Consider the following 25422-nt stretch of genomic DNA (forward strand, 5'->3'; position numbering starts at 1 on the left):
GTAGCGGAACCAGGTGCAGACCACGGAGGGCTCCGAGGAAGAGGAGAGGGGGGGGCGCACCAAGGTGAGAAGCCCCCACCTGCACACCAGCGCGACAGATCCCTCCCTCTCTTGGCGCTCTGCACACCAACCATGCCTGCTAGAGCTGGCCTCACAGCCTTGAGAGTGACCACACCACGTGCGCAGTGAATCAGGAGCTGCGCCGCTCCTCCTTCCGCAACGATGCTCTCTCAGTCAGAGACAGGGGCTGGAGACGTGGTCGACGAAAAGTGCGATGCAGCGCGAATGACTGCACTGCTGACCGTCTGATGTCGGGTGTTGGTGGCGTGGCTGCTGCTCAGCAACACACCTCTGCTCCACGCGTGCGCGGTGGCGGAGTCGTGTTCACCGTACGCGTACACCTTGAGAATGGCAAAGGCGATGACAATGCCCCCCTCCTCCGGCCCCAGCGCGGCATCATTAGGGGCCTTTGGAAACGAGTCAAGTGCCCTGGGCATGCTCCGGGGCTGCATGCGCGACACCACATGCCAAGCGTCTCTTGCAGGAGATACGCCTCTCAGAACGCGCGTTACATCCTCACCAGCGTAGAACATCAGAGTGTCCAGCGGGCGCAGTGAACCTCGGGGGTGGGGCGGGTGGGTGATGGAAAGCTGAGGGGCGATAGCGTAGCGGACGACGCTGCTGGCGTGCCCTGCTCTGCATTGCAGATCGATACGCGTGCTGAAAGCGGCCTGTTTAGTCTGCTCCAAGGAAGGGGGGCCACCTAAACAATAGGCAAAGATGCGCTGATGCGAGCCGGCGTGACTGGACACTTGGTTTAGATTACGGGTGAAGCGCGGCACCAGCGCATCCGGCCTTGTGGATGGGGCAGTGGCCGCATATAACAGGCATCGGCTTGAATGGAGAGAGCTGTACCCACTAGCCCGCCGCCGGCGATGACAGGAAGTCCGTAGTAAGGGCGAGGACTTTGCACTCATGCATTGTTGCGGCCCACCACAGGTATATCTACACCTTGGCGATCATGTCTGTGCGGTGCCGTCGGTGCAAGGAGTGATGTGAGAGGTATCGATGAAGCTGGCAGCCAACAACCCCCTGTTGGACGATGTCGCAACACCATGAAGGGAGAGGGAGGAGAGTGGGGTTCGAGGACGCTAAGGCAGCAGCCCGCGCTGAGGGAGAGAGGGGAAGGGAAGTGCATACAAGCATGCACCGCTCATTCCATGGTCGGGGTAGGGGCGGAGGAGGTGGAGGAGAGGCCCCTGAGACCGACTGCGCGCCGGTGCGCGATTCTTTTTCAATGGGTTGCGTTGAGGCGGGGATGGGTGCTAATAAGGGCTTGAGTGGTGAAGAGCACATAGAGGAGGGCCGGTGAGACATGCATCGAGTTGAAGAGGCAGCCCACCAAAAACACTGGAGTATAGAAAGGCAGAGAGAGAGCGATGAGGGCACGCACCCATACACATACATATACACACACACACACACGCACACGTCTGCATGGTGCGAGAGCGAGAGGGGGGAGGGGTGATGCCCGTATGGGCCAATGCCAGCGCATCGGGTCGCAGCATTGTCATGTTTCTTCCCCACCCCCTACCACTACCTCGCGCTCCTCATCCCTCCGTGCCGCTCCTACTTCTCCACGATTACCACCGGATCAGTTTGCACACTGACGTCGGCCCTGCACCGTGGTGACGAGCCTGTAAGCTGTTTGGCGCTCAAGAAAGGGGCTCGTGACTGCGGTGGCCTGACCGCCACATGGGCACGTTGCTGCTGCTGTATGGCATGCGGGGCGATCACGGTGGATGGGGGGCGCGGTGGGGGTTGCTTCCCTGCCGGGAGGCTACCGCTGCTGCTGCTTCCGCCGCTCCCATGTTGCGCCGTCGCCGCCGACAACTCTGCCAACACCGACGTGGAGAGAAGCTCGACACGGCTGCTATGAAGTGCGCTGCTCGTGTTTCCCGCATTCGTGCGGCCGGCTCGCATGCCAAGGCCTAGCGAGGGGGCCGAGACAGCGATGATCGAGTTGCCGACACGATCGCTAAGAGGTAAGCTGTTGAAATGGAAACCCGGAGGCTCTGAGTCGTTGAGCGACACATTCCCCAGGGAAGCCGAAACCGGCGCTGATTGGCGAGACGGGCGCTTCGACGGGAGAATCGCAGGCGACGCAGCGGCTGAGCGCTGCTGCTGCTGCTGCAGCTGCTGGATAGAGAGGTCCCACTGACTGTGGTCATCCTGGTTGAAGATGCGCATGATGGACTGCACCATCGAGGAGCCGAGGATGTCGCTGCAGCGCGGCCGCTTTGCGGGATCCAGCTGCAGCATGGCCTCTAGAAGCCGGAGCATTTCAGGTGGCCTGACGTTGGGCGAGCGGCGCGCCAGGTCGAAATCGACGCTACCGTCCTCGCGCCGCTCCGGCAGCGATCCATCGAAGGCGAGGTAGTGCAGCACCATCCCAAGCGACCACACATCAGAGGCCATCGTGTGATGGTTCACGTACCGATCGTTGATACCGCGTGGAGAGGCTGCCGTCTCGAGGAGCTCCGGCGCCATGTACTCGAGCGTGCCCGTACCACCAGATCGGTCATACGAGATGTCCTCCAGCAGCGCCGCCGTACCAAAGTCGCTGACCAGCACGCGCGGCGGACGATCCTTCATCGCGACCAGCAACAGATTCTGCGGCTTCAAGTCGCGGTGCAGGATGTGCTTCTCGTGAAGGTGCGCCGTGCCCGCCACCGAGCTGAGGAAGAAATACCACACGGCGAGGGTAGAGAGGGTGCTGCCGTAGCGCTCCAGGTACGTGTCGAGCGAGCCAGCGGACGCGTACTCCATCAAGATGAAGAGGCAGCGCACGGGCGGGCCAAAGTCGGCGAGCTGCGCCTCCTCCACCCAACTGTGCTTGTACTCCACCACATTGGGGTGCCGACGCACCTCTTCGAGGATGCGCACCTCGCGCAACACCGACTGCAGATACGTGGCCTTGTCGCCCACTGGGATCTTCTTGATGGCAAACTCGCCGAGGTTGACGCCGCACATCATGTGGCGACAGAGGTAGACGCCTCCGTAGGTGCCGCGGCCCAGCTGGCGGAGCTCCTTGAAGTAGTGACGGTAGTAACCATTGTTCGGCAACGGCACCGCAGCAGTTGGGGAGTAGAAGGGGGAGCCGCCCTCGAGCGACGGCGACTCTTCCTCGCGCTCCGCCTCTGTTGCCGCCTTTTCGCTGCCATCATCCTGCTGTAGTAGTTGCACCTGCGAGACCGTCCCTCTGCAGGTCGTGGGACTCACGTAGGAGTAGTGCGGCGCGGCAGCGACCTTGCACACCACTGTCCCGTTCCAGTCTCCACCACCGCCCGCAGCGTCACTGGCAGTCCCGGAAACCACTACAAGCGGCTGCCTCGCTTCCTCATTCCCACCCGTCGGGCTATCGAGCGGCGGCGATGGGTGGTAGTCCTCGATGGCAAGCGGCGCTGATGCGCCACGGGCTGCCGCTGCCATGATGAGCGCTGGCGGGGGCAGCGCACGGAAGTAGTGCGAGGTGAACGCGGCAGCGGGTGGATGAAAGGATGCGATGCAGTTGCCGCTGCAGTTGATGCCATCACTGCTGTCCTCATCGAACCCAGCGGCTGTGCTGCTCTTGCTGCACAACAGCTGCCCAGATGCAGTGCCGCCGTCCCCTGCGCCGTCTGCATACAAGCGCGGGGACGCCGATGGTTGCTGCTGCCGCTCCTCCTCCTCCTCCTGGGACGGCGGCGGGAGCAGTTTGCGACAACGTGGCGACGGTCCAAGCGGCGATGTCGACGTCGTCGCATCCACGCGGAAGAACGTCGCTGACTCAAGGACATCATAAGGCCGCAGGCAGTGTGGACACACTCGCTCCGTGCTCAGCGACAACGGGGCCAGCTTGCCATACGGAGAGGTCCCAGAGTAGTAGCCGACACCGTCACCGCTACCACCTGTGCCGTTTCCATCTTGACCGGCACCACCCGCTCTTGCGTCGCCACATTGCGGTGCATCAACTCCAGCACCGTCACTGCCCATGGCCCGGCCGCTTGTGCTGACGAAGGGCACCACGGTCAGCGCCATGGAATGCACTGTCGGGGTGGACGCCCCGGGGCAGGATCGGCCCCCTTCTGTGGGAAGAGGATGCCTTCTCGCATCGCCGTCACCGTAATCCCCGCAGCACCGGCAGCGCCCGCTCGCCCCGAGAGAATGGGCACCAGGCTCGTCGTCGCTGCCAATGGGAAGAGCACAGGACCTCTGCAAGGTTCAGGGGTGTCAGTCGCCGCAGACGCTAAATTAGGTGAGAGCCGCGGAAGGGCAGGGCAGTCGCAGCCGGCCCCTGCGCTTCCCTTGAAGACCCCATGATGAGGTAGCGGGCTGGGGAGCTGCTGCTGCCGCAGCAGCAGCTCGTATGCGTGCCGTTTCGGCGAAGGATCCATTCGACGTCGACAGCTCTGCTGTCCACCGCTGCCTCTGCCCACACGGTGTGCGAAGGGGACGCGCTGTCCGGATCGACGGGTGGGGCAAGCCGATGTGTGTTCTCTGCGCTGCGAGTATACCCCTCCACCTCCCCCGCTGCCGCTGACGCCGTCTCGTGTATAAATGCACAGCTGCACGCAGAGCAGAAAGAAGAAGCAATAACAAAAAAGTTCCCACAAGGAGCGACACTGCACTAGATGCCACGCCGCTCTCGGATACTGTGGGGACGGAGGGGCAGGCCAACACGCGCGTAGAGAGTGGGAGGAGAGGAGGAAGGAGTTGTGCATGTATGTGTGCGCAGATGTGTCCCATAGCCGGAGAGTGAGGGAGGCCCCGCATACGCATGCGGCCCAGCGAACCGATGCATACCTGTGTGTGCCCCCCCAACCCCCTTCTGTTGTCCCAGCGCCGCACAAGTGCCGACGTGGACGGACGCGGGTGCTGCGCCACCTTCGGTTGCTGCGTGGGCATCGTGAAGCGTGTTTTTCCTTCGCCAGCGCGAAGCACGAGAGAGGACAGGAGAAGGAGCTGCTGCTCCCGAGCACGGCGCATGCATCTGCGCAGGTGTGGGATGCAGTACGTCGTACGAGCCTGCTGACCACGTGCGTGGGGCCCGCGAAGACAGCTGCGCGCGCTTGAAGTTACACTGAATGCCTTATGAAAAGGCAGGGCTACACCGGATGAAGCAGCAAGGTGTGCGTGTATGTGTATGTGTGTGTGTGTGTGGCTTCGTTAGCGCCTCGGGTCCGAAAAGGCCACGCGGGCGGAGGGATGGCGATGCGGCTGCCGCCTGTCGCACACACATTCCGTGGATTCAGCTACGCGAGGACCAAGTGAGGGGGACCTCGCCGCCGGCAAGTTCAGCATTTCTCCCTCTCACACAAGCAAAGAAAAAAATCACTGAGCTCCGTCGATGCCGCCTTCTCTCAGCCGCTCACAGAAGCGACGGCTCTTCGTCGATGGTGCGCCGCCACGCCGCCACTTCATGCATCGCTTTGGCCAGTGCCGTCATGCGCATAAAGAAGTCGATTGTGCGGGACTCCATGGAATAGGGGCACCCATCCATGGCAAGCGCATCGATCGCCACAGCGTCATCGCTGCCCTCCGCCTCCTTGCCTTCGCCGCTCCGCTCGTCGGCCACGCTTGGCGCTCCTCCACGAATAAAGCCACCCGCCCTCGCAGGCATCGGTACATCCACCTCGTACACGTCCCGCACCCGAATTCCGTCATGTGCTTCATCTGCGTAGCTCAATGGCAGCTCCGTATCAGCCCGCAGGAGGCGATGATAGAGGACGTGCGCCACCTCCCACTTCCCCGTATTCACGACGTACACCATCCGCGTCGTGACATGGAAGGCTGGCTCTCGGCCTTCCAGCGGGCAAGCAGCCACCGCCCCGCTAAAATGCTCGAGCACCATCGCAACCTTCTCATCCACAAGCTCGGCGGTTGCCCACCCCATCGCAAATCCAATAACTACCGGGGAGAAGCGCAAGACCGCTGACGTGGCGGCTGGCCCGTCCCCCTCTGCGTCTTCCCGCAGGAGCAGCTGAGGAGGATTACCAGCCACACTGGCATACGGCAGCACCACCGCGGCATACGTGCACACTGCACCGGACTCGAACTCGTCGATTAAGGACTCCTCCGCCTCGGAGAAGATAAGGGGCTTAAACATGTAGAGAAGGTGCCGCGTGCTGCATGCGGCGCTGGTGACAAGGCTCCGATCTACATGCGGAGCGCTGGATCGTTGCCAACCGAAACGCTCTGCGTTGAACATGAACAGGACATGGAAACTCAGCAGGAGCCGACTCAGCACCACGTTGATGCCTTCCGTCGACTCCCAGGTGCTGCGCAGAGTTGAGGTGGCACCGTTCAGCTCTGCGTCACCCACGAGATGAAAGCGCACCAGCGGGGCGAAGGAGTCGCACTCGGCGCAGTAGAAGACAATCAAGGGGCAGGCCACCGTTCCCAGCGAAGCCATGAAGCACACATGACGGCTAGCCTCTTCAGCCGCCACCTCGCAAGCTGCAAGGTGGGCATCGGACAACAGCTCACCTGCTGCGCCTTGGTCGCTGCTGCCGCTGCTGCTGCCTTCCATGAGGCGCAGGCACGCTGCGTGACGTCCTCGATGCTCCTCAAGATGCGCCCGCAGACTTGCAGCGTCGCGGTAGTCGACAACGACTGGCGGTGGCACCCCTCGCCCTGGCGGCGGCGCGCTCTCGATGCTCTGCTGGAAGCAGCGCAGACAGTGCACATGGGGACCGTGACCGGACCCCGGAAGCGCTTCCCGCTTGTGTGCTTCCCGGGCATCGCAGCAGCGCACATCTGGGATGGTGTGGGCGTCAGGCTTAGGCCAGTAATAAGCCGCGGCGCCTTCCCGGGAGAGGTGGGCGCAGAGGGGAGGAAGCTGTGAGGACTTGGCGTTGACAGCGGTGCCCGCAGCCTCGGTGGCCCACAGCCTGTGCTTGTAAGATGGAAACATGCGTTCTGCCTCGGCATGCGCGATGCCTAGCCGCGCTGCCATCATTTCGAGGAGCGCGATGTACTGCATCTCCGTGATGGGTGCGTCGTCGCCATCGCTTCCGCCGTCCGTCGGGCTCGATGCGGAGGCCGCATGAGGAGGAGGGACATCAAAGAGATGCAATACATCAGCCTTCTCGAAGGGGCTTGTGCCCGATTTCGACATGTGGGGATGGTGAGGAGAAAGGTGACAAGGTTCGGTGCATCTGTGGCGTATGCCCGATTCGTGGTCGGCCCTGAAGATGGGCCCTTCGCGTGGCTATGTTCCGATTTCGACGGCTGCGGCCACTAGGCAACTTGCCTGCCTCCTCTCAACCCGGTGCGCGCGTGGAGCGATACTGCCTGCACGCAGGTAGGGGCACTCGATTCGTACTGACGAGGCAGGTAACCTTACGCCCAGCTTGACATGAAATTCGCGCTGAAGGGGGGTGGGTGGGTGGTCAGGAGAGTTGGATTGGACGAGTGGGTCCATCGCCATCATCGCTGTTCACACACACACACACACTTACCGCTTTCTGCGCGTGCGTGTGGTTAGGGGGAGGACCTATGAGGGACATGACGCCGAACAGAAGTTTCTGCGCGATCTCCATCACAGCGGAATTGGGTGGAGGGTGGATCGCCACGGAGAGACCTCCTCGAGGGGTATGTGGGGGTGGCGGCTGCAGCGGTGCAACGGCAGCGACAATCGTCGTCGCCATCACCACCCCGATGCTCTCGACTGCGTTTCAGTTCCCTTCTGCACATCAAAACTCCGCAATCTGATACCATCACCGGACAAAAAAACAGCCGCGCTCACGTGTACATCCGCCCCTCCCTCTACACAGCTCAATCCTTCCCAATACGCTCGTGACACAGAAGAGAGGGCACACCAACACACCGCCTCTGCCCATCCGTCTACCTTACTTACAGCCGGTAACGAGGGTGCGCAGGCGGTTGAGAGCCGCTCCGATTTCAAAGACGCGTGGTAAAGCGGTGAATCCAGCTGGAAGGTAGCACGATGAGGTCTGCGGCTCCAGTCGCGCCTGCCGTAGTCGTCCTTCGCAGTTGTACACAAGGCGGCCCAAGTCGGAGAGGCCTGACGCTGGCGAGCCTACAGCTACAGCGGCATCAGTGTTCAGTGGCTTCAGCAGCGACGGCGGGTACTTTGGACAGGGTGCTGCCTCGCGCTGCCACTGGGCTGCAGTGGCGTCGCCGTTATCGTAGAGCATCGCGAGGCACTGCGCGATGGCGTTCAGCTGGCCTTCCTCTACGAGCTGCTCCAAAAGCGTCACGTTGATTTCCTCGTCACCCATGCGTATGCGATCCATACCGGAGCCGCTGACTTTGATGCCTCGCCGGCCTCCGCCGTAGCCCTCGTGGTGGTAATGCGGCTGCTGCTGCTGGCTCTGGCAACCAATCCTGCCGAAGGTGTCCGCGTACAGCAAGCACCGGCGAGGAGGCATACGAAACGCGGATGCTGCAGGCGGCGCTGCCGACTCCACAAGCCCAGCACCGTTCCCGCCAACACCCTCAATAGCAATTGCCCTGGCTCGTGCCGTGGCGTCTGTCACCTTGTACGTGCTCAGCACCAGGACAACATCTGCCATGGGAAAGTACTGGCCAGACCCTCCAACCACCATTATCACGGAGATGCCGTGATGATGAATGAGGTCACGTACGCGGTGCACGAAGCAGGTGATGGGCTCCTCTGTACGCGGGATGAGCTGCTCCATGAGCGGATCGCGATACATGAAGTTTGTCGCCGACGTGTCCTCGTCCAGCAACAGCGCCCTCGAGCCAAGCTCCAGAGCTTCCATGATGTTGGCGGCCTGACTAGTGCTTCCACTCGCGTCGGCGGTGGAGAAGGCAGTCGTGCTGGCGCGGTAAGGAATGTTTGTGATGAAAGGCGATATGTCTGTCCCGTGCACGGCGCGGCGGTCCTCGGCACGAATCTTGACCGCTGTCGGGTCCGTAACGACAAAGGTGCGGCCATCGTCAGGCACGTGATTGTACACTCCGAGCTCCAGCGCACGCAGGAGTGTGGATTTGCCGTGAAAGCCACCACCGGCAATGAGGGTGAGGCCGAGCGGTAGACCAGCGCCGCTGAGAGAGCGTCCCGAGTAGGGTAGATGGAACGTGTGCCGCAGGGAATCGGGGGACGAGAAGGCGACAACGTTGGGGCCGCTCAACGGCTTATCCGAGTTGCCAGCCGCACGTGGAAGTACGGCACTATCGGCAATGAAAGCCGTGAGGCCGCGCTCTCGTAGCTGTGCGCGCAGCCACTCCTGGTCGTGTACGCAGGTGACGTGCGCCCACAGTGCCCGGTGGTCACAGCCTAGAACTTTCTCCTGGAAGACTGGCAGCACCTCGGAGAAGAGAATTTGATGTATGCGCCGACCGTCGATGCGCCGACCGTGGCCGGGCAGCTTTACACGGAAATACACATCAATTCGACCAGCCCACGTGCCGTCGCCGTCGCCGGCCTCGCTCGGGTCCATAACGTGCACAGCGCTTCGGGGGATGACGTGCTGCGATTGATCGACTGTCTGCACTGCGCCATTAGCGTACCGGCCCGCTTCAAACCCATTTCTTACGCAGCGAAGCATGTAGTCCTCGGCCGCAACACGGCGACACGCGACATCTGCCGCAGAGAAATGGATGTCGAGGGCTGCAGTGGCGAGCCCAGGAGGTGTCGAGTTCGCGAAGTGCAGCAACGCGCGCACATCAAACGGCGCTGGCACGCTCACGCACACTTGACTCCCTGGGGCAAACGGATCTGGCTGGATGCGCACGAAGCGGATGGCCACTGAAGCGGGGTCTGGGCCCATCTCTCGCGTTAAGCTGTACGTGCGGCCTGTGAGCTGTTTCAATTGACTGTAGTTGCCGCCGTCCACGCCTCGGAGGAAAGACTCGAGAGCCTCCAGCGGAATGGGTGGGCCCGCGTGCCGCTGCACGCTGACTCCAAGGCCTCCGTCTCCCCTTTCGCTGTCGTCGTCGCCAGAAGAGCACGAGCGGTTAGGCGGACCACGCTGCGGCTCCTCGTTGCTGCCCACGTTGCCATGCCCCACGGCAGCCGCGTAGCTTCCGCGGCCACGATGAAACCCGGCTTCCCCACGGGCTCGGTGGTAGCCGCGGCCACGGACGTCGCTGCCACGATAGTAATAAGATGACATGGCCCCCCCCCATGCGCGGATTCGGCTGGTGCCGGGCGCCTTTGCCACTGCGGACAGCAGGTGATATGAACACACACACACACACAGAGTCTAACGATGGGCGGCGGCAGTTATCTGCACAGGGGGAGACGGAGAGAGGAGAGGGAGGGAGGCAGCGGAAGGGAAAGAAGATGCAGAGGAAGAGAGTGCGTCTGACCAGCGTCAAGAGAGCGGCAACCGCAGAAGGCATCCCGCATGGCGCCTGCTAAAGAAACGCATACTAAAGAGGTGCTGGGGAAATGGCCGGAGAAAGCCAGTCGAACATACATCCACACACCTTCGCAACGAACATGCAGTGGCTGAGGAGGCTAGCGCTCAGCGCAACTACGCCCACTACCTTTTCCTCGCCTCGGCGCCGAGCCTTCACACCCTCATGGCATCACTTCCCCGAGACTCCGCCTCTTCCTGGCGCCGCGTCACCATCCTTATCATCCACAGATCACTCGGACCAAAGCACCCGCACCTCCGTTTCGATCGCTTTCCACCCTTTCCCAGTCGCCACGACGCCGCCTGACATCTCTCCTTCTGTCTGCAAGCTCCGCCCCTTCGCCCTCCCCTCTTTCTCTCGGCACTGTGACAGTATGTCCTGCGGCCTCGCCGTGCGAGTCAGCCGCCCACACACGCGTGGCCGCACCACCGCCCACCCCCCGCACCCGCGTCCATCATCCAGGTCCCCACATCTCACATCCCCTGGGGGTGGCTCAGGCGCCCCACGCCGGGAGGCAGCGAGGGCAGGGAGAGCCGCGCTGGAGCCACGCTGGCACTCTGCACGCCCAGCGGATGAGGCACAGGTATGCACGCGGTTGCAGGCCACTTCAGCGCTACGCCAGGTGGCACCTGACCGTCAACACTCGTCGCGGCACATCGCTGACTTCCGTGCGACACAGCCCTTTGACCCGGTCACCGCCAGAGGTGGTGCGGCATCGCCCGAAGACATAAGGGACGGCGGGCATTCCTGACAGGCATCAAGCGCGCCTCCAATCACCTAACCGTTCGCCAGAAAGAAGATGCTACTTACCTCAGTCCCCCAGACATCCGCATCTACTGACCCTCAGGCTTCACTACACCAATATTGCACTACGCAGCGCCTTCACAAGGCCAGAAAATCCCAACAACCCCAATCACACACACTCACAAAACACGAAACCATTCCCCCTTTGCCCTTCAACCATAAAACCCTACATCACACTGCTACCCATCTACCCGCACGTCGACACAGCGGCTTCGACCCCTCCACTGGCTCCTTTACTCATCAGCAGCCTGCCACACAAAGCCAGGGCGTTTTCCAAGTAAGGTTGTGAGCGGATCAGCGACTGTGAGGTGGGCGGGAAGGACGTGTCAGCGTACATCTTGCTCTTCATCCGCGCCACCTTCAGGAGCCGATTTTGGTTGGTAATCTTCGGGTTCATCTCGCTCAGCTTGCGCATCTTGGCGAGGTTGGCGCTAACCTGCGCGGCGGCCTTCTGACGTAGCCTCTGCCGGTCCGCCTCGGTGAAGGCGATTCCGGAGTACTTCACGTAGACGCCCTTCAGCTCCCGGACTTTCACCATGGCTTTGGTCTCCAGCGGGAACACCGACATGGTGGCGGTGCAGGCGCCGGCGTTGCTCCTGCGCACGAGTTCTGTGTCGCTCATCTTGATAATGTTCGAGCCGTCGCCGAATTCGGCCTTCACTTCCATCTGGTAGTCCTGCGTGTCGTTGTAGAAATACCAAGTATGGCCCTTGACGACCTTGAAGAGGCGGCCATCGTGGAAGCTTACAGGGTCGATTTGCCCGAGACGAGGGCCCGCCGAGCCTGTAGACCGGCTTCGCATCACAGCAGCCGCAGCAACCGTTGCCCATCTTCCTGCCCTGCCCGGTAGCTCTCCTCCTCCTGCGTGTGACGTGCGACTCTCGCACTCCCTTCCTATCAGATGAACCGCAGCTGCGCGAGCAAGGCTGGTCGCGCAGGCAGACCGACCGGCTCACTCGCGCCACGCGTGCCAAGGCGGAGCAGCAACGAGGAACGAGCGAGAGGGCGTCAGAGGGAACGTGGGGAGGGGGCAGGAGGAGGAGCGGCTCTCATGGGGTGTGGTGGGCGCAGAGGGTCACATCCGAGGGTAACGCAGAGAGAGGGGAGGAGAAGGGAGACGATGACAGAGCGGTTTGGGATGGAGCGCGATGACGAACGCGAAGGGAACGGCTTCCAGAGAAGAGACGCACCCACACCCACACCTATATATATATATCTGTGTGTGTATAGACATCTGCGCGGTGGGGAGACGAGGAAGTTAGGGAGCAGCTGAAGGGGACACATGCACGCACGTGCGCCACGGGCATAGTCGCACGAAATCGGGGACGTGACGACCGCGTAGTAGGCATTGAAGAGACTGGTGCCGCCTACGCAGTGCGCAGAAGCACGCTGTGTACCTTAATCATCGCCGCCTTTTTTGTGTGTGCGCCTGGTGTACTGCGAGTAACGCAACACTGCTCCCCCGCAGAAGTCTGTGTCTGCTGACACGCGTCACGATGATTGGAGCCGTGGGGAAACGTGCGTGTGTAGGGGAGGTGGCTGAAGGGAGGTCTGGGGTACGACAGCCATTGCTGAGCACCATTTTTGCGTCATAGCAGACGCTTACACACCCACACACACCAGACTGGAGAGGCTCGGGCGCGGAAGATCAGGAAAACGAGCGGGTAGAGAAGACGGAGTTCACTCACGTGCATTGCCTCGACACGCAGTGTACCCCTATTTCCCCCCGCCCTACAGCACCTCCTTCGTCAGCGCAAGCGCTAGACGGAGAGACCGAGAGGAGTCTTGATGCACCATTAGCTGCTGGAAACAGGCGCACGTGTCGAGCGGTCGCTCCGCCATGCAGGTCAAACGCACCGTGCTCTCTTTCACCTCACGCGTCTCTGCTCGAACAAACCGTTTCGCGAAGGCGGTGGACCACGTTTCCATGCTCACCGTGACGGCGCGCATCTGAAGACTGGTTGCTTGATGCTGCTGGGATGCCGCAGCGGGGGAGCTAAGCGCGTGCACGGTGGAGGATGCCTCCGCATTCGTGGAGAAGCCTAAGAGGTACTGGAGCGCCACCGCGGTGCACACGCTCACCTCAATCTCACCGAGGTAGTGAAGGGCATTCGCAAAGAATCCGCGAAGCATCTCGGCTACCATGGCCTCCGACTCCACCGTTGACCGTTGAGCCGCAGCACTTTTGCCGACGGCGCTCCGATGACTGAGGAAGAGCGCTGAGGCCGCCTCCAAATCCTTTGTGAGCGCTGCACACTTGTCTCGTGCGTATCGGTGGAGGGCGCGTATGCGCGGAGTGGTTGGAATGCCGTGATTGGATATCTGCCGGGTAGAGGGCGGCATTGGTGAGCTGCACTCGGTCTTATCACGAGAACGACTGCGCCTACAGGGTGGATGGGCGCCGTCGTTGCCGAGAATAAAGCGGTGACACAGCATACGGTGCAACGCGTTGGCGATAGAGGCGTTGCTCACCTCTAGCAGCAGCTCTGCTGTTGGTATGGCGGCGAGCCACGCAAGCACCTTGGTGGCTTCCTCCAGCGGGCGAAAGAGACCGTGGACGATGTCATCGCGAGAGCGAGGAACCGCCCGACGCCACAGAGACCACCACACATGCCCGGCGCCCTTGCCACTCCCGGCTCCCTCGTCCCGCTCCCGCTGTTGCATGCGCTCTGACAGGTAATGGTTGTCGCTGAGGGACACTGGTGACGATCCGCCTGGATCGACGAAGTCGCGAGGGCTGTGCCACTGGACGAAGTCAGGAAACCGTACGACGCGGCCCTCGTGTGCGTTGTTGACGTACAGGAAGAGGCACATGTCGTTGTATAGCGCGTCCGTCTGCAGCCACTCCACGCCGGCGCCCTCCACGGCGGTCGCGTCGAGGAGTTGAGCTCCGTTGCGCGTTGTATCAGCACGTCCGTCGTGGTCGGTGGCTGCGGCAGCGGTGGAGGGACGCACAGCACCTCACCGTTCGTGATGAGGTGCCGGACAGGGCTCTTGGTCAGCGAGGTCCCTGCTCCGTCCTCTTCCGTCTTTGCGCCAGTCGTTGGGGTGGCCGCCGCCGGGGAGCCGTTGTCCGCCGATAGGCGCAGGAGCGCCTCCTGTGCGTAGCGCAGCAGCTGCAACTTCTGCAGAAGCAGCGGTCGGCGAAGGTCGACAGGCGGATCCTCTGAAGGCATGGCGAGGCAGTCCAGAAGGCGCTGCCAGCTGTTTCGCTTCTGCCCATGCGGGGGATCCACCAACAGTCGGTGAAGGCTGTCGAGGCACAGCCGCCAGAGCACCCGAACATCTGCCGGATGCGGCACCTGCGTCGCGCAGACGAAAGCGAAGCGAGAGAAGAAGGAGCTGGGGAAGTAACTGCGACGCACATCCTTTTCGTGCTCGGCGCCTCCGTCGTGTCGTTGCCGGTGCGCTGCGCTCGCCTCGCTGGAGCAGCACTGCCGATGCACCTCCCACTCCTCCCATAGACTGCGCAGGTGACGCGCCACCACCGCCTCACGTCGCTTGCCGCTCAGCGCCGCGAAAGTGGCTCCGGCAGGCTGCCCAGCGCTGGCATCGCTGTCGGCGTGCGCGTCTCCATCGCCGCCACGATCGTCATCGTCGTCGTCCGATGTCAGGGATGTGGCGAAGCGCTGGAGGAGGAATTCATGCAGCGCCGTGTTGGACCCCGTCCACTCCATAATGTGGGCCGCCAAGTCGCGCAGCTGCGCCTCGCTGCAGCGGCTGTCGCTACGCTCATCTGCGTCGCTTTCGCTTTCGTCGTCGGCTCCTTCGCGGAAGGTTCCGTCACCGTCATTTCCTCCCAGCCGCACCGCTTGATTGGTTACCGAGCCTCGCCTATCAAGGTCCCCGTCGCCTCCGTGTGCGGGGGCATTTCTGCGCCCCACAGCGGCGCCCGTGAGAGACTCCAGATAGCCTTGCACCAACACCCCTGCGAGGTTGTCACCCACACCATGTTGGATGTCCTTGTCGTCGCGCACCACCGCCTGCGCCGTAATAGAGCACTTACGCTGTGCTGCCTGCGCCGCCGCAGCGCTGAACCTCAACAGCGCAGGGAGACGGAGTCGTGCCCTGCTGTAGCGAGGGCGTACAGGAAAGGGTCTAGGTGGCTGGCCCGCCCGGCTACCTCGTGCGCCTCGACATCTTGCAGCTGGTTCCACTGGAAATGGAACCGAACGTGCCTCAGCGGAGGGGCAGCGGTGCCAAAGTCGTGGGTGAAGGCGCCGCACAGGAGCCGAGTGTACGCGTTCTCGCGACGCAGCACCTTCTCCCAGGTGAGGGGCGACGGCGCAGCGGAGAGCGGACCACCGTCGCTGTCTTCGGCCCCTGCGCCGTCGTGTTCGCCGCCGCCGCCGCCGATGGGCTCGCCGTCCAAAGACGGCCCATATGAACCAAACTTCCACGGCATCGGAAGCACATACCTCTTCCACAGGGATACGCAGATTCCGTCGAAGTCGTCGCTGCGGATGCGACTGTGTTGCCCCACGTGCAACTGAAAGAGGTCGATGTAGTCGGAGAGGGACTGGCAGCGCTCCGGAGCGCAGCCGAAGGCGTCCGCGAGGAATCGCGTGGTGAAGCTGCGTTGATGCAAGAGCGTCCACTCGGCGGTACTGATCGCGGGGGACGACTCCGGCGGGGTCGCTGGCATTGGAGACGGCGCGGCACAGGTCGGCAGCGGTGGAGCCACACCAACAAAAGTCTGCTTGTACGAGTCCCCGGCGGGGCGAAGCACGGAGCACACCCGTCTGGGTAGAAGAACGGTGAGGGCAGCAGGCTCACTGCTTTGGCCTGTTGCTGATGCGAAGACGCTGCATAGCCAGGTGCGTCAGCGGGGCTGGATGTCGGGCACAGCCGAAGGACGCCGCCTCTGAACCGGTTCTTCAGCAGCTGGAGCAGCATCTGCCGCACTGCTGTGGAGAGCAGCGACAGCAGGTAGTTGGTTTCGCTCTCCCGGTACGACGGATTCACCATCACCTTCCTCACGAGAAAGAAGAGGGGGGTGCAGTACTGCTGCGTGATGGGGTGGGCCGCGTCTCGGACGTGCACCTCCACCGCAATCGACAGGTCTCGATCGAGCGTCACGGAGTTCGGTGCGGTCGCTGGTGCTGCGGAAAACCCCCCTTCTGCAGCTTGAGCGGCGTTGAGGGAAATCGTTTGGCCAAACACTCTCGACGCGGTGGAAACGTGTGCGGCCGCGCTGTCTACCGAGAGAGGCGACGAAGAGGTAACAGACGACGCTGATGGTGCGGGGGAAGCTGCGGCGCCGCTCGTCATGTCGGCCACGCGCCTCCCCTTCGCAGGCGCGCTGCTGCCCGTCGCCGCTGATGCGGGGGCCACAAGGAACGACTGCAAGAGAGGCTCTCGTTCAAACAAAGTTGCCAGGTATTGCTCGATGACCTTGACGTGCTCCTCGAAACTGTTGGCGCAACTGAAGTCCTCAATGAGGAGCGGTATCTCCTCTGATGGCATCTCGCGCGGCGACTCACTGCGCGTGTCCATCGTCTGCATGGCTAATGGGCGGCGGGTGGTGCGGCTCTTCTTGTGGTGCTGACGTACAGAAGGACGCAGGAGGGAACGACGAAGCGTGTCCCCGTTGCGTGTGGAGGTGGGCGGGGCTGAAAGGCCGGGCCGAGTCGCGGAGATCGGCTGCTGTGACGGGCTTCGAGGGAAGGGGGGTGGGGAAGAGAGAGAGCGAGGGACTGCATCGTTAGGCAGGCACGAGGCAAAGCTGATGGGGGGATGCTTGACCCACGGGGAGTACGTTGGCAGCAAACATCTGAGCTTGTGTAGGGATGGCGAAGAGGAAGGCGGCGGTGGTGGTGGTGGTGATGGGGGCGCGCCCAATGGGATCCGCCAGGCTGTGCATTACCCCTCCTTCGATTCCCTTGATGTTATCCGACCTTTTCTCCCTTCCCCTCCGCTTTTCATGTCCGCTGCTGCAGCACTAACAGCAGCATCGGCAAGGAATCTTATCCTGCAGCTGGGCCACGCGGCCATGCTGATCACCGCCTTTACTTAACTTCTTTCTGCAGCGTGAAACGGAAACAGGCGGAGAAGAGGGGAGGAGCACGCGAGAGAGACACAGCACGCATACTTCAGCCCGTTCTCGCAAGCCCTCCCCCCTCGAAAGAGGGTGAGGACTGGCGGATCGATGGGAGGCTGTAGAAGGGCCCTTACGCGTCTGTGTAGCCGTAGCAGAGAAACACAGCGACGAAAAAGCTCACGCCGTCCTCAGACGTGTCATTGTACGCATCAAGTGGGCGAGGCATGAAGCGCAGCAACAGCAGCGGATCTGTGGACGGGAGCGCCGCCAACGACCCTCCCAAAGCACCGGTCCGCTCCTTCGCCATCTGCACCTCAGCGATCTCGTGTTGGAGGAGGCACGGGAACCGAGAAGCGCCGCCGTGACTCCCACCCGTGTCCCGCTGGGCACCGGAGCTGTGGACCGCGGAGAGGTTGCACAGCGCACGCTGGGCCGGCGAGGAGGCACGGGCGAGACGCACAGAGGGGTACGTGCGGAGGAAGTGCAAGACATTCGCTTCATTCTCTTCCAGTGTGGTGGTGCAGGTACTGTACACGAGTACACCAGGCGCCGCCGGCGAGCCGCGAATGTGGCGGATGTATGAGTCGAAGAGCTTGCTGGTAGTCGGCTGCCTCTTGGATGGAGTCAATAGACTGCATGTGGGGCATCAATTTCGGCCTCAGACCCATGCCGGTGCATGGTGGGTCTAGTAAGACCGCATTGAAGCTGTCCGTGTGCGATGCGGCCCTACCACCGCTGCCCTCGGCTGCATCGGTGAGCTTCTGCTTGAGAAACTTGTTTGTGTCGACGCAGTGGGACTCCAACGTGCGAGTTACGTATGGAACGTCAGCTGCCGGGGCACCGCTCTGTGAGGGTGACGTAGACGGCCCACCCGCGTCGGCTGAAAAGTGGCGGTGAAGGAGGCTCATCAGCTGCTCGTGGCGGGATCGGCTACGCTCACAACACACTACGCGAAACGGCTCTGCAACGACTGAGGCAGATGGAGGAGGTGTTGCTGCCTTCAGCATTGCCGCCCTCTCCTGATCGGCGCGCTCCTGCAACAGACTCGTCTTGCCCCCTGGCGCTGCGCAGGCGTCGAGGATGGTACACGGCGTGGGCGAGTGGGCCTGGTCCACGTCGTCGCTCTGTGTCCAGACACGGCGGAGGGCGGCTGGTGAGAGATGCTCTACCAAGAGAGCCACCGGTACCATGCTCGAGTAGTTTTGGAGGAAGAGCACGTCTGAAGCCTTCTCGCCTTCCTCTCGAACGCCTCGTGATGTCTGTGACGGTATTGGTGTGCTGCTGCCCTCATGCCCGTCTCCAGTACTCTTCGTCATTCCGAGCAGAGCATGCAGGGTGGCGCGGGAGGGCTGCCCTTGCGGCGTCCACTCCATCTGCAGCGCGGTGCCACGGGACGATCGGCTCATGATTTCTTTCCACTGCATGCGCATCACACCACTGCCGATGCACACGAGAAACGTGGAGCGATCGGCCAGCACGCCGAGCTGGCGGTGTTCATCTTGATCATCGGCTGCCACACCGACAGGCTCGAGTTGTGCGGCGGGAAGCGTGGCTCCAGTGGGGAGTGCGCTGACGAGCCGACGCGGTGCCGCGAAGCTCCCGTTCTGCTCCTCATCCACCGCGCTTGCAACGCGCTCCACGTAGAAAGCCACGATCGCGCGCTCTCCGGTGTGGAAAGGGCGGGATAGCGTCACAATACCCGGCGCGTAGAGGTCGCTCCCTCGCAGCACCGCTTCTGCTGCCCCCACATCTACCACGACAACGAGGGGCCTACTCGGTGGATTGCGACTCGCTGCTGCCTTTGATGTCTCTGCCTGCGAAGAGGAAGGGCGCATGCTGGAGGGGCTGAGGGGCGGCCACGATGTGAGGCGCTCTGTACGCGCCTTCACACACACGCAGAAGGGCAAACCAATGGCGGCGAGCCGAGATGGGGGTGCGAAGTGGGAGGCCCAAGCCGTTGCAGTCGGGGCGGTGGTGGTCACCGCCGGCGTCGACAGAGCACCCGCTTCAAGAAGTTCAGTGAGGCGGACTTCGATGCGACGACCAACACACCGCGCGTTCGTCGTGACGGGCGGGAAGGCGTACAGCATCTCGTGCTGCACCGATGCGTCTCCTCTCCATGGCTGCGCAACAGAGATGGACGCGACGGAGGCTGATGCACCAGAGCAGAGACCAAGTGGACCCCAGACAGTCCGCCGTAGGTGCTCTGTTGTGCTTGGCGAGGAGTACTCGTACACGTACCGCGCGTAGGCATCCAGGTTGATCATGATACGTAAGGAGGGGTGGGGGACTGCTTCCTGCTCTTGTTGTTCTCCCCCTCCTCGACAGCGTCGCGCTGGGGAGACGCTGGTGCTCCAATGATGGGGAAGGTGCGCGTGCTCTGCAATGTTTTTGTGCCAACGCGTCAAGGAAAGGCGAGGGGAGGCAGGTGGTAAGCTAAGGGGGTAGAGGTGTGTATATATGTGTGTGTGCGCTTCTGAAGTACATAGGTGGGGCATGAGGGCGGTCGGTGAGACGGACTGCCCTCCACTGAAAACCTGTAGCAACACACAGCAACGTCGCCCACTCTGGCCCCCACATGTGGGGGCCAGGCCTTTTTCTCGTTGGCACTCTCTCTGATGGCGGCTGGCGCAGTGGTGGGGCACAGGTGGCATGGCGTGAGGGGCAGAGGGGGTTCGCTCTCTCTCCACACCAACGCGTGCTGCGCCGGCACCGACCACACGCGGCGGTTGTTTTTTCTTCTGTCAAACTGCTGTTCGAAGCAATGCCACTATGAGCACCGTAAAAGGAGGGCTGTGACACGTCCCCTGCCGTCCGGCCTCGGTCGCTCGGCGAGTGAAAGTGTGCGCGCGTTGCTCTCCGAGCGCACGAGCCTGCGCTCCTCTCTACTGACGCCCCGCGTCCCCACTCAGCCTTCGCAAAAGAAGCCCCTCGCGACACACGGCTCAAAGCGATGTGTTGCAGCGCACAGGAAGTAGGCGCGGGGCTCGGCGTCCTGCTTCTGCAGACATAGCCGCACCCCTTCCCGGGCATCGACAGCGCCGACAGGGGCGACTGTTGCCGAGCTGGCGGAGGAAACGGTGTCGCCTGTCGTGCCGCCGGCGCTGTACGACCCTTGCGCGCCGATCGGGAGCGTGGAGGACGGCATGGAGGCGGAGGCAGACGCCGGTGTTGGCAGCAGGTGATGGCCCGTGCTTCCGTCGTCGTTTGTGTGCTCCATCATGCGCAGGACACTCGTCTCTGAAGCACCAATGAAAACGGTATCGGCCCTGTGCAGCTTCCGCTGAGGCGGCCGAGCTGCGTCGTTGTCGCTGTCGTCACGTGGCTCGTGCTCTTCAGCAGAGGTGACGAGGGAGCTCGAGGCCGCCGCGAGCGAAAAGGGGTCGACAACGATCTCTGGGCTCATGGTGGGCTCGGCCGGCGCGCTTGCTCGCCCTTCCACCTCCGTGAGTGTGCGTGGGTGCGGTGCAGCGGGCTGCATCAGTGTTGAATGCAGCCGCTCTTGTCCGTGCAGCACCACAGGCGACTTCATGTGTGCCAACGCTTCACATTGCTCCGTCACGGAGTCGTTCACGAAGTGCAGCGCACGCCCCCTGCGAGTGCTCGCGGTCTGCGGGACGGGGTACTTCAGCAGCTGTGGGGAGGAGGGCATGCTCTCCATGGCAGCCTGCACCTGTGCGGCGAAGTCTGCTTCCGATGACTCGGAGGCGACTGGAGGGGCGCCATGCTGGTCCCGCTCACGCATCACAACGGGGCCACCCTCATCCCTGTCACCCCCATCTTCGCTGCTCGCCCGTGGCACCACAACAGCGTAGTCATTACCGAACAAAAGAGCTTGCGCCTCTGCCTCTTGCGCTCGCTTGCGCGCCCCTCGGTGCTCGACAGCGGACTTCACGAATTGCTGAAGCGCAGCGTGGTAGGAGACGTGCGCTACGTGAGTGCCGTGCCGGGATGCACCTGCAAGGTACTCCCGCGCTTGCTGCGCACACTGCTGAGCAGCAAACATGATGTAACCCAGGACGACCTCACCGAGGGAGTCGATAAGGCGTGCGCAGCGCTGCGCTTCCGGCTTCGCCTGCAAGACTGCTACGTCCTCCTTGATTGTTTCTCCTGACGTAGCCAGCAGATTGGCGGCGGGGACGGCTTCGATCTCGGCGACCTGTGCCGACGGCGGCCGCGCCTCTTCATCCTCGCTGAACACCCTTTGCGTGTCGTGCCTCTCGCACTCTTGCTCCCCCTTCGAGGCTCTGGCGGCCTCAATGAGGGTGTCGGCGAACCGTTGCAGCATCTGCACCACCTCGTGCGACTGCGTGAGCAGCTCGGGTGCATTGAGGAGGCAGCTGCGCACACAGTACACCTCTATTGCCTTTGACAACCCGTCCGGGAGGGCGTGGCCGGTGACGACGCGGCGCAGCGCTGCTTCATGATGGGCGACGAACGCATCTGCAACGCGTCGGCAGCCTATGTCCTCCAGCACCAAGTCTCCGTGAATGAGGTCAATGAGCGGCTCTATGAGAGACCTGAGAGATGCGGGCGCGACCTCCATCGAGGCGCTGGTGTGCAAGGAAAGGAGGAGGAAGGCTTTGTTTGGTCGAGAAGGGGCTCGGGGGTGGGGTGGGGGCAGGGTGGCCGGGTAGTGCGTATGGGTGTGGCCCCGAGGGTGTCGGCGGTGGTGATGCCGTACGCGTCTATATGTATGCTTGCGTGTACTTATTTCGGATGTGGCGTGCATCCATGCCGCCTCTCAGCGTGACCGCCACCGTGCGCTGGGCATCGCCCACCATAGCCCAGGCATCAGCGGAAGAGGGTAGTGATAGTGGAGAGGGGCAGAAGAGGTGGCTGAGGGCCATGAGGGGGAGGGGGACATCGTAGCTGACCTGGTGCCACATGCACTGGAGAGCTTAAAGCCACATGGAGGGAGACAGACACGTGAGCACGATAGACTTGTTGGCCACTATCCCTGAAAAGAAGCGGCACGCCTTTCTTATGCACATCCTCTACACCCGTATTGGGATGCACGACAAGTCGCCACCGAAGCGCATAAGCGCGGCGACCCGAGAAGAGAGCGAGGTGGAGGGGCGCGCAGCGAGAAGGGCGGGGCGTGACAGCAACGGACACGCCCGCCAAGATCGAGTTGAGTGGGGAGGAGGGAGGCAGAATCACCAGAGTAGCGGAACCAGGTGCAGACCACGGAGGGCTCCGAGGAAGAGGAGAGGGGGGGGCGCACCAAGGTGAGAAGCCCCCACCTGCACACCAGCGCGACAGATCCCTCCCTCTCTTGGCGCTCTGCACACCAACCATGCCTGCTAGAGCTGGCCTCACAGCCTTGAGAGTGACCACACCACGTGCGCAGTGAATCAGGAGCTGCGCCGCTCCTCCTTCCGCAACGATGCTCTCTCAGTCAGAGACAGGGGCTGGAGACGTGGTCGACGAAAAGTGCGATGCAGCGCGAATGACTGCACTGCTGACCGTCTGATGTCGGGTGTTGGTGGCGTGGCTGCTGCTCAGCAACACACCTCTGCTCCACGCGTGCGCGGTGGCGGAGTCGTGTTCACCGTACGCGTACACCTTGAGAATGGCAAAGGCGATGACAATGCCCCCCTCCTCCGGCCCCAGCGCGGCATCATTAGGGGCCTTTGGAAACGAGTCAAGTGCCCTGGGCATGCTCCGGGGCTGCATGCGCGACACCACATGCCAAGCGTCTCTTGCAGGAGATACGCCTCTCAGAACGCGCGTTACATCCTCACCAGCGTAGAACATCAGAGTGTCCAGCGGGCGCAGTGAACCTCGGGGGTGGGGCGGGTGGGTGATGGAAAGCTGAGGGGCGATAGCGTAGCGGACGACGCTGCTGGCGTGCCCTGCTCTGCATTGCAGATCGATACGCGTGCTGAAAGCGGCCTGTTTAGTCTGCTCCAAGGAAGGGGGGCCACCTAAACAATAGGCAAAGATGCGCTGATGCGAGCCGGCGTGACTGGACACTTGGTTTAGATTACGGGTGAAGCGCGGCACCAGCGCATCCGGCCTTGTGGATGGGGCAGTGGCCGCATATAACAGGCATCGGCTTGAATGGAGAGAGCTGTACCCACTAGCCCGCCGCCGGCGATGACAGGAAGTCCGTAGTAAGGGCGAGGACTTTGCACTCATGCATTGTTGCGGCCCACCACAGGTATATCTACACCTTGGCGATCATGTCTGTGCGGTGCCGTCGGTGCAAGGAGTGATGTGAGAGGTATCGATGAAGCTGGCAGCCAACAACCCCCTGTTGGACGATGTCGCAACACCATGAAGGGAGAGGGAGGAGAGTGGGGTTCGAGGACGCTAAGGCAGCAGCCCGCGCTGAGGGAGAGAGGGAAGGGAAGTGCATACAAGCATGCACCGCTCATTCCATGGTCGGGGTAGGGGCGGAGGAGGTGGAGGAGAGGCCCCTGAGACCGACTGCGCGCCGGTGCGCGATTCTTTTTCAATGGGTTGCGTTGAGGCGGGGATGGGTGCTAATAAGGGCTTGAGTGGTGAAGAGCACATAGAGGAGGGCCGGTGAGACATGCATCGAGTTGAAGAGGCAGCCCACCAAAAACACTGGAGTATAGAAAGGCAGAGAGAGAGCGATGAGGGCACGCACCCATACACATACATATACACACACACACACACGCACACGTCTGCATGGTGCGAGAGCGAGAGGGGGGAGGGGTGATGCCCGTATGGGCCAATGCCAGCGCATCGGGTCGCAGCATTGTCATGTTTCTTCCCCACCCCCTACCACTACCTCGCGCTCCTCATCCCTCCGTGCCGCTCCTACTTCTCCACGATTACCACCGGATCAGTTTGCACACTGACGTCGGCCCTGCACCGTGGTGACGAGCCTGTAAGCTGTTTGGCGCTCAAGAAAGGGGCTCGTGACTGCGGTGGCCTGACCGCCACATGGGCACGTTGCTGCTGCTGTATGGCATGCGGGGCGATCACGGTGGATGGGGGGCGCGGTGGGGGTTGCTTCCCTGCCGGGAGGCTACCGCTGCTGCTGCTTCCGCCGCTCCCATGTTGCGCCGTCGCCGCCGACAACTCTGCCAACACCGACGTGGAGAGAAGCTCGACACGGCTGCTATGAAGTGCGCTGCTCGTGTTTCCCGCATTCGTGCGGCCGGCTCGCATGCCAAGGCCTAGCGAGGGGGCCGAGACAGCGATGATCGAGTTGCCGACACGATCGCTAAGAGGTAAGCTGTTGAAATGGAAACCCGGAGGCTCTGAGTCGTTGAGCGACACATTCCCCAGGGAAGCCGAAACCGGCGCTGATTGGCGAGACGGGCGCTTCGACGGGAGAATCGCAGGCGACGCAGCGGCTGAGCGCTGCTGCTGCTGCTGCAGCTGCTGGATAGAGAGGTCCCACTGACTGTGGTCATCCTGGTTGAAGATGCGCATGATGGACTGCACCATCGAGGAGCCGAGGATGTCGCTGCAGCGCGGCCGCTTTGCGGGATCCAGCTGCAGCATGGCCTCTAGAAGCCGGAGCATTTCAGGTGGCCTGACGTTGGGCGAGCGGCGCGCCAGGTCGAAATCGACGCTACCGTCCTCGCGCCGCTCCGGCAGCGATCCATCGAAGGCGAGGTAGTGCAGCACCATCCCAAGCGACCACACATCAGAGGCCATCGTGTGATGGTTCACGTACCGATCGTTGATACCGCGTGGAGAGGCTGCCGTCTCGAGGAGCTCCGGCGCCATGTACTCGAGCGTGCCCGTACCACCAGATCGGTCATACGAGATGTCCTCCAGCAGCGCCGCCGTACCAAAGTCGCTGACCAGCACGCGCGGCGGACGATCCTTCATCGCGACCAGCAACAGATTCTGCGGCTTCAAGTCGCGGTGCAGGATGTGCTTCTCGTGAAGGTGCGCCGTGCCCGCCACCGAGCTGAGGAAGAAATACCACACGGCGAGGGTAGAGAGGGTGCTGCCGTAGCGCTCCAGGTACGTGTCGAGCGAGCCAGCGGACGCGTACTCCATCAAGATGAAGAGGCAGCGCACGGGCGGGCCAAAGTCGGCGAGCTGCGCCTCCTCCACCCAACTGTGCTTGTACTCCACCACATTGGGGTGCCGACGCACCTCTTCGAGGATGCGCACCTCGCGCAACACCGACTGCAGATACGTGGCCTTGTCGCCCACTGGGATCTTCTTGATGGCAAACTCGCCGAGGT

General features: G+C 62.4%; 3 protein-coding genes across 3 annotated transcripts; all 3 read right to left on the reverse strand.

Annotated features, from left to right (window-relative positions):
- Nucleotides 1-11383: 11383 nt before the first annotated feature.
- On the reverse strand, nucleotides 11384-11998 carry LSCM1_05366 (uncharacterized protein; the record flags this gene model as incomplete). Its single annotated transcript, XM_067322835.1, has 1 exon — nucleotides 11384-11998. The coding sequence occupies one exon, from the start codon at nucleotides 11996-11998 to the stop codon at nucleotides 11384-11386; it is 615 nt and encodes a 204-aa protein (XP_067178200.1).
- Nucleotides 11999-12927: 929 nt separating this feature from the next.
- LSCM1_05367 (uncharacterized protein) lies at nucleotides 12928-14010 on the reverse strand (the record flags this gene model as incomplete). Its single annotated transcript, XM_067322836.1, has 1 exon — nucleotides 12928-14010. The coding sequence occupies one exon, from the start codon at nucleotides 14008-14010 to the stop codon at nucleotides 12928-12930; it is 1083 nt and encodes a 360-aa protein (XP_067178201.1).
- A 6134-nt stretch (nucleotides 14011-20144) lies between these two features.
- Nucleotides 20145-21782, reverse strand: LSCM1_05370 (uncharacterized protein; the record flags this gene model as incomplete). The annotated part of the gene is made up of 1 exon (XM_067322837.1): nucleotides 20145-21782. One exon carries the CDS (start codon nucleotides 21780-21782, stop codon nucleotides 20145-20147), a length of 1638 nt encoding a protein of 545 aa, XP_067178202.1.
- Nucleotides 21783-25422: the final 3640 nt, after the last annotated feature.

Source organism: Leishmania martiniquensis, chromosome 25, assembly GCF_017916325.1.
Source record: "Leishmania martiniquensis isolate LSCM1 chromosome 25, whole genome shotgun sequence".
NCBI lineage: Eukaryota > Euglenozoa > Kinetoplastea > Trypanosomatida > Trypanosomatidae > Leishmania > Leishmania martiniquensis.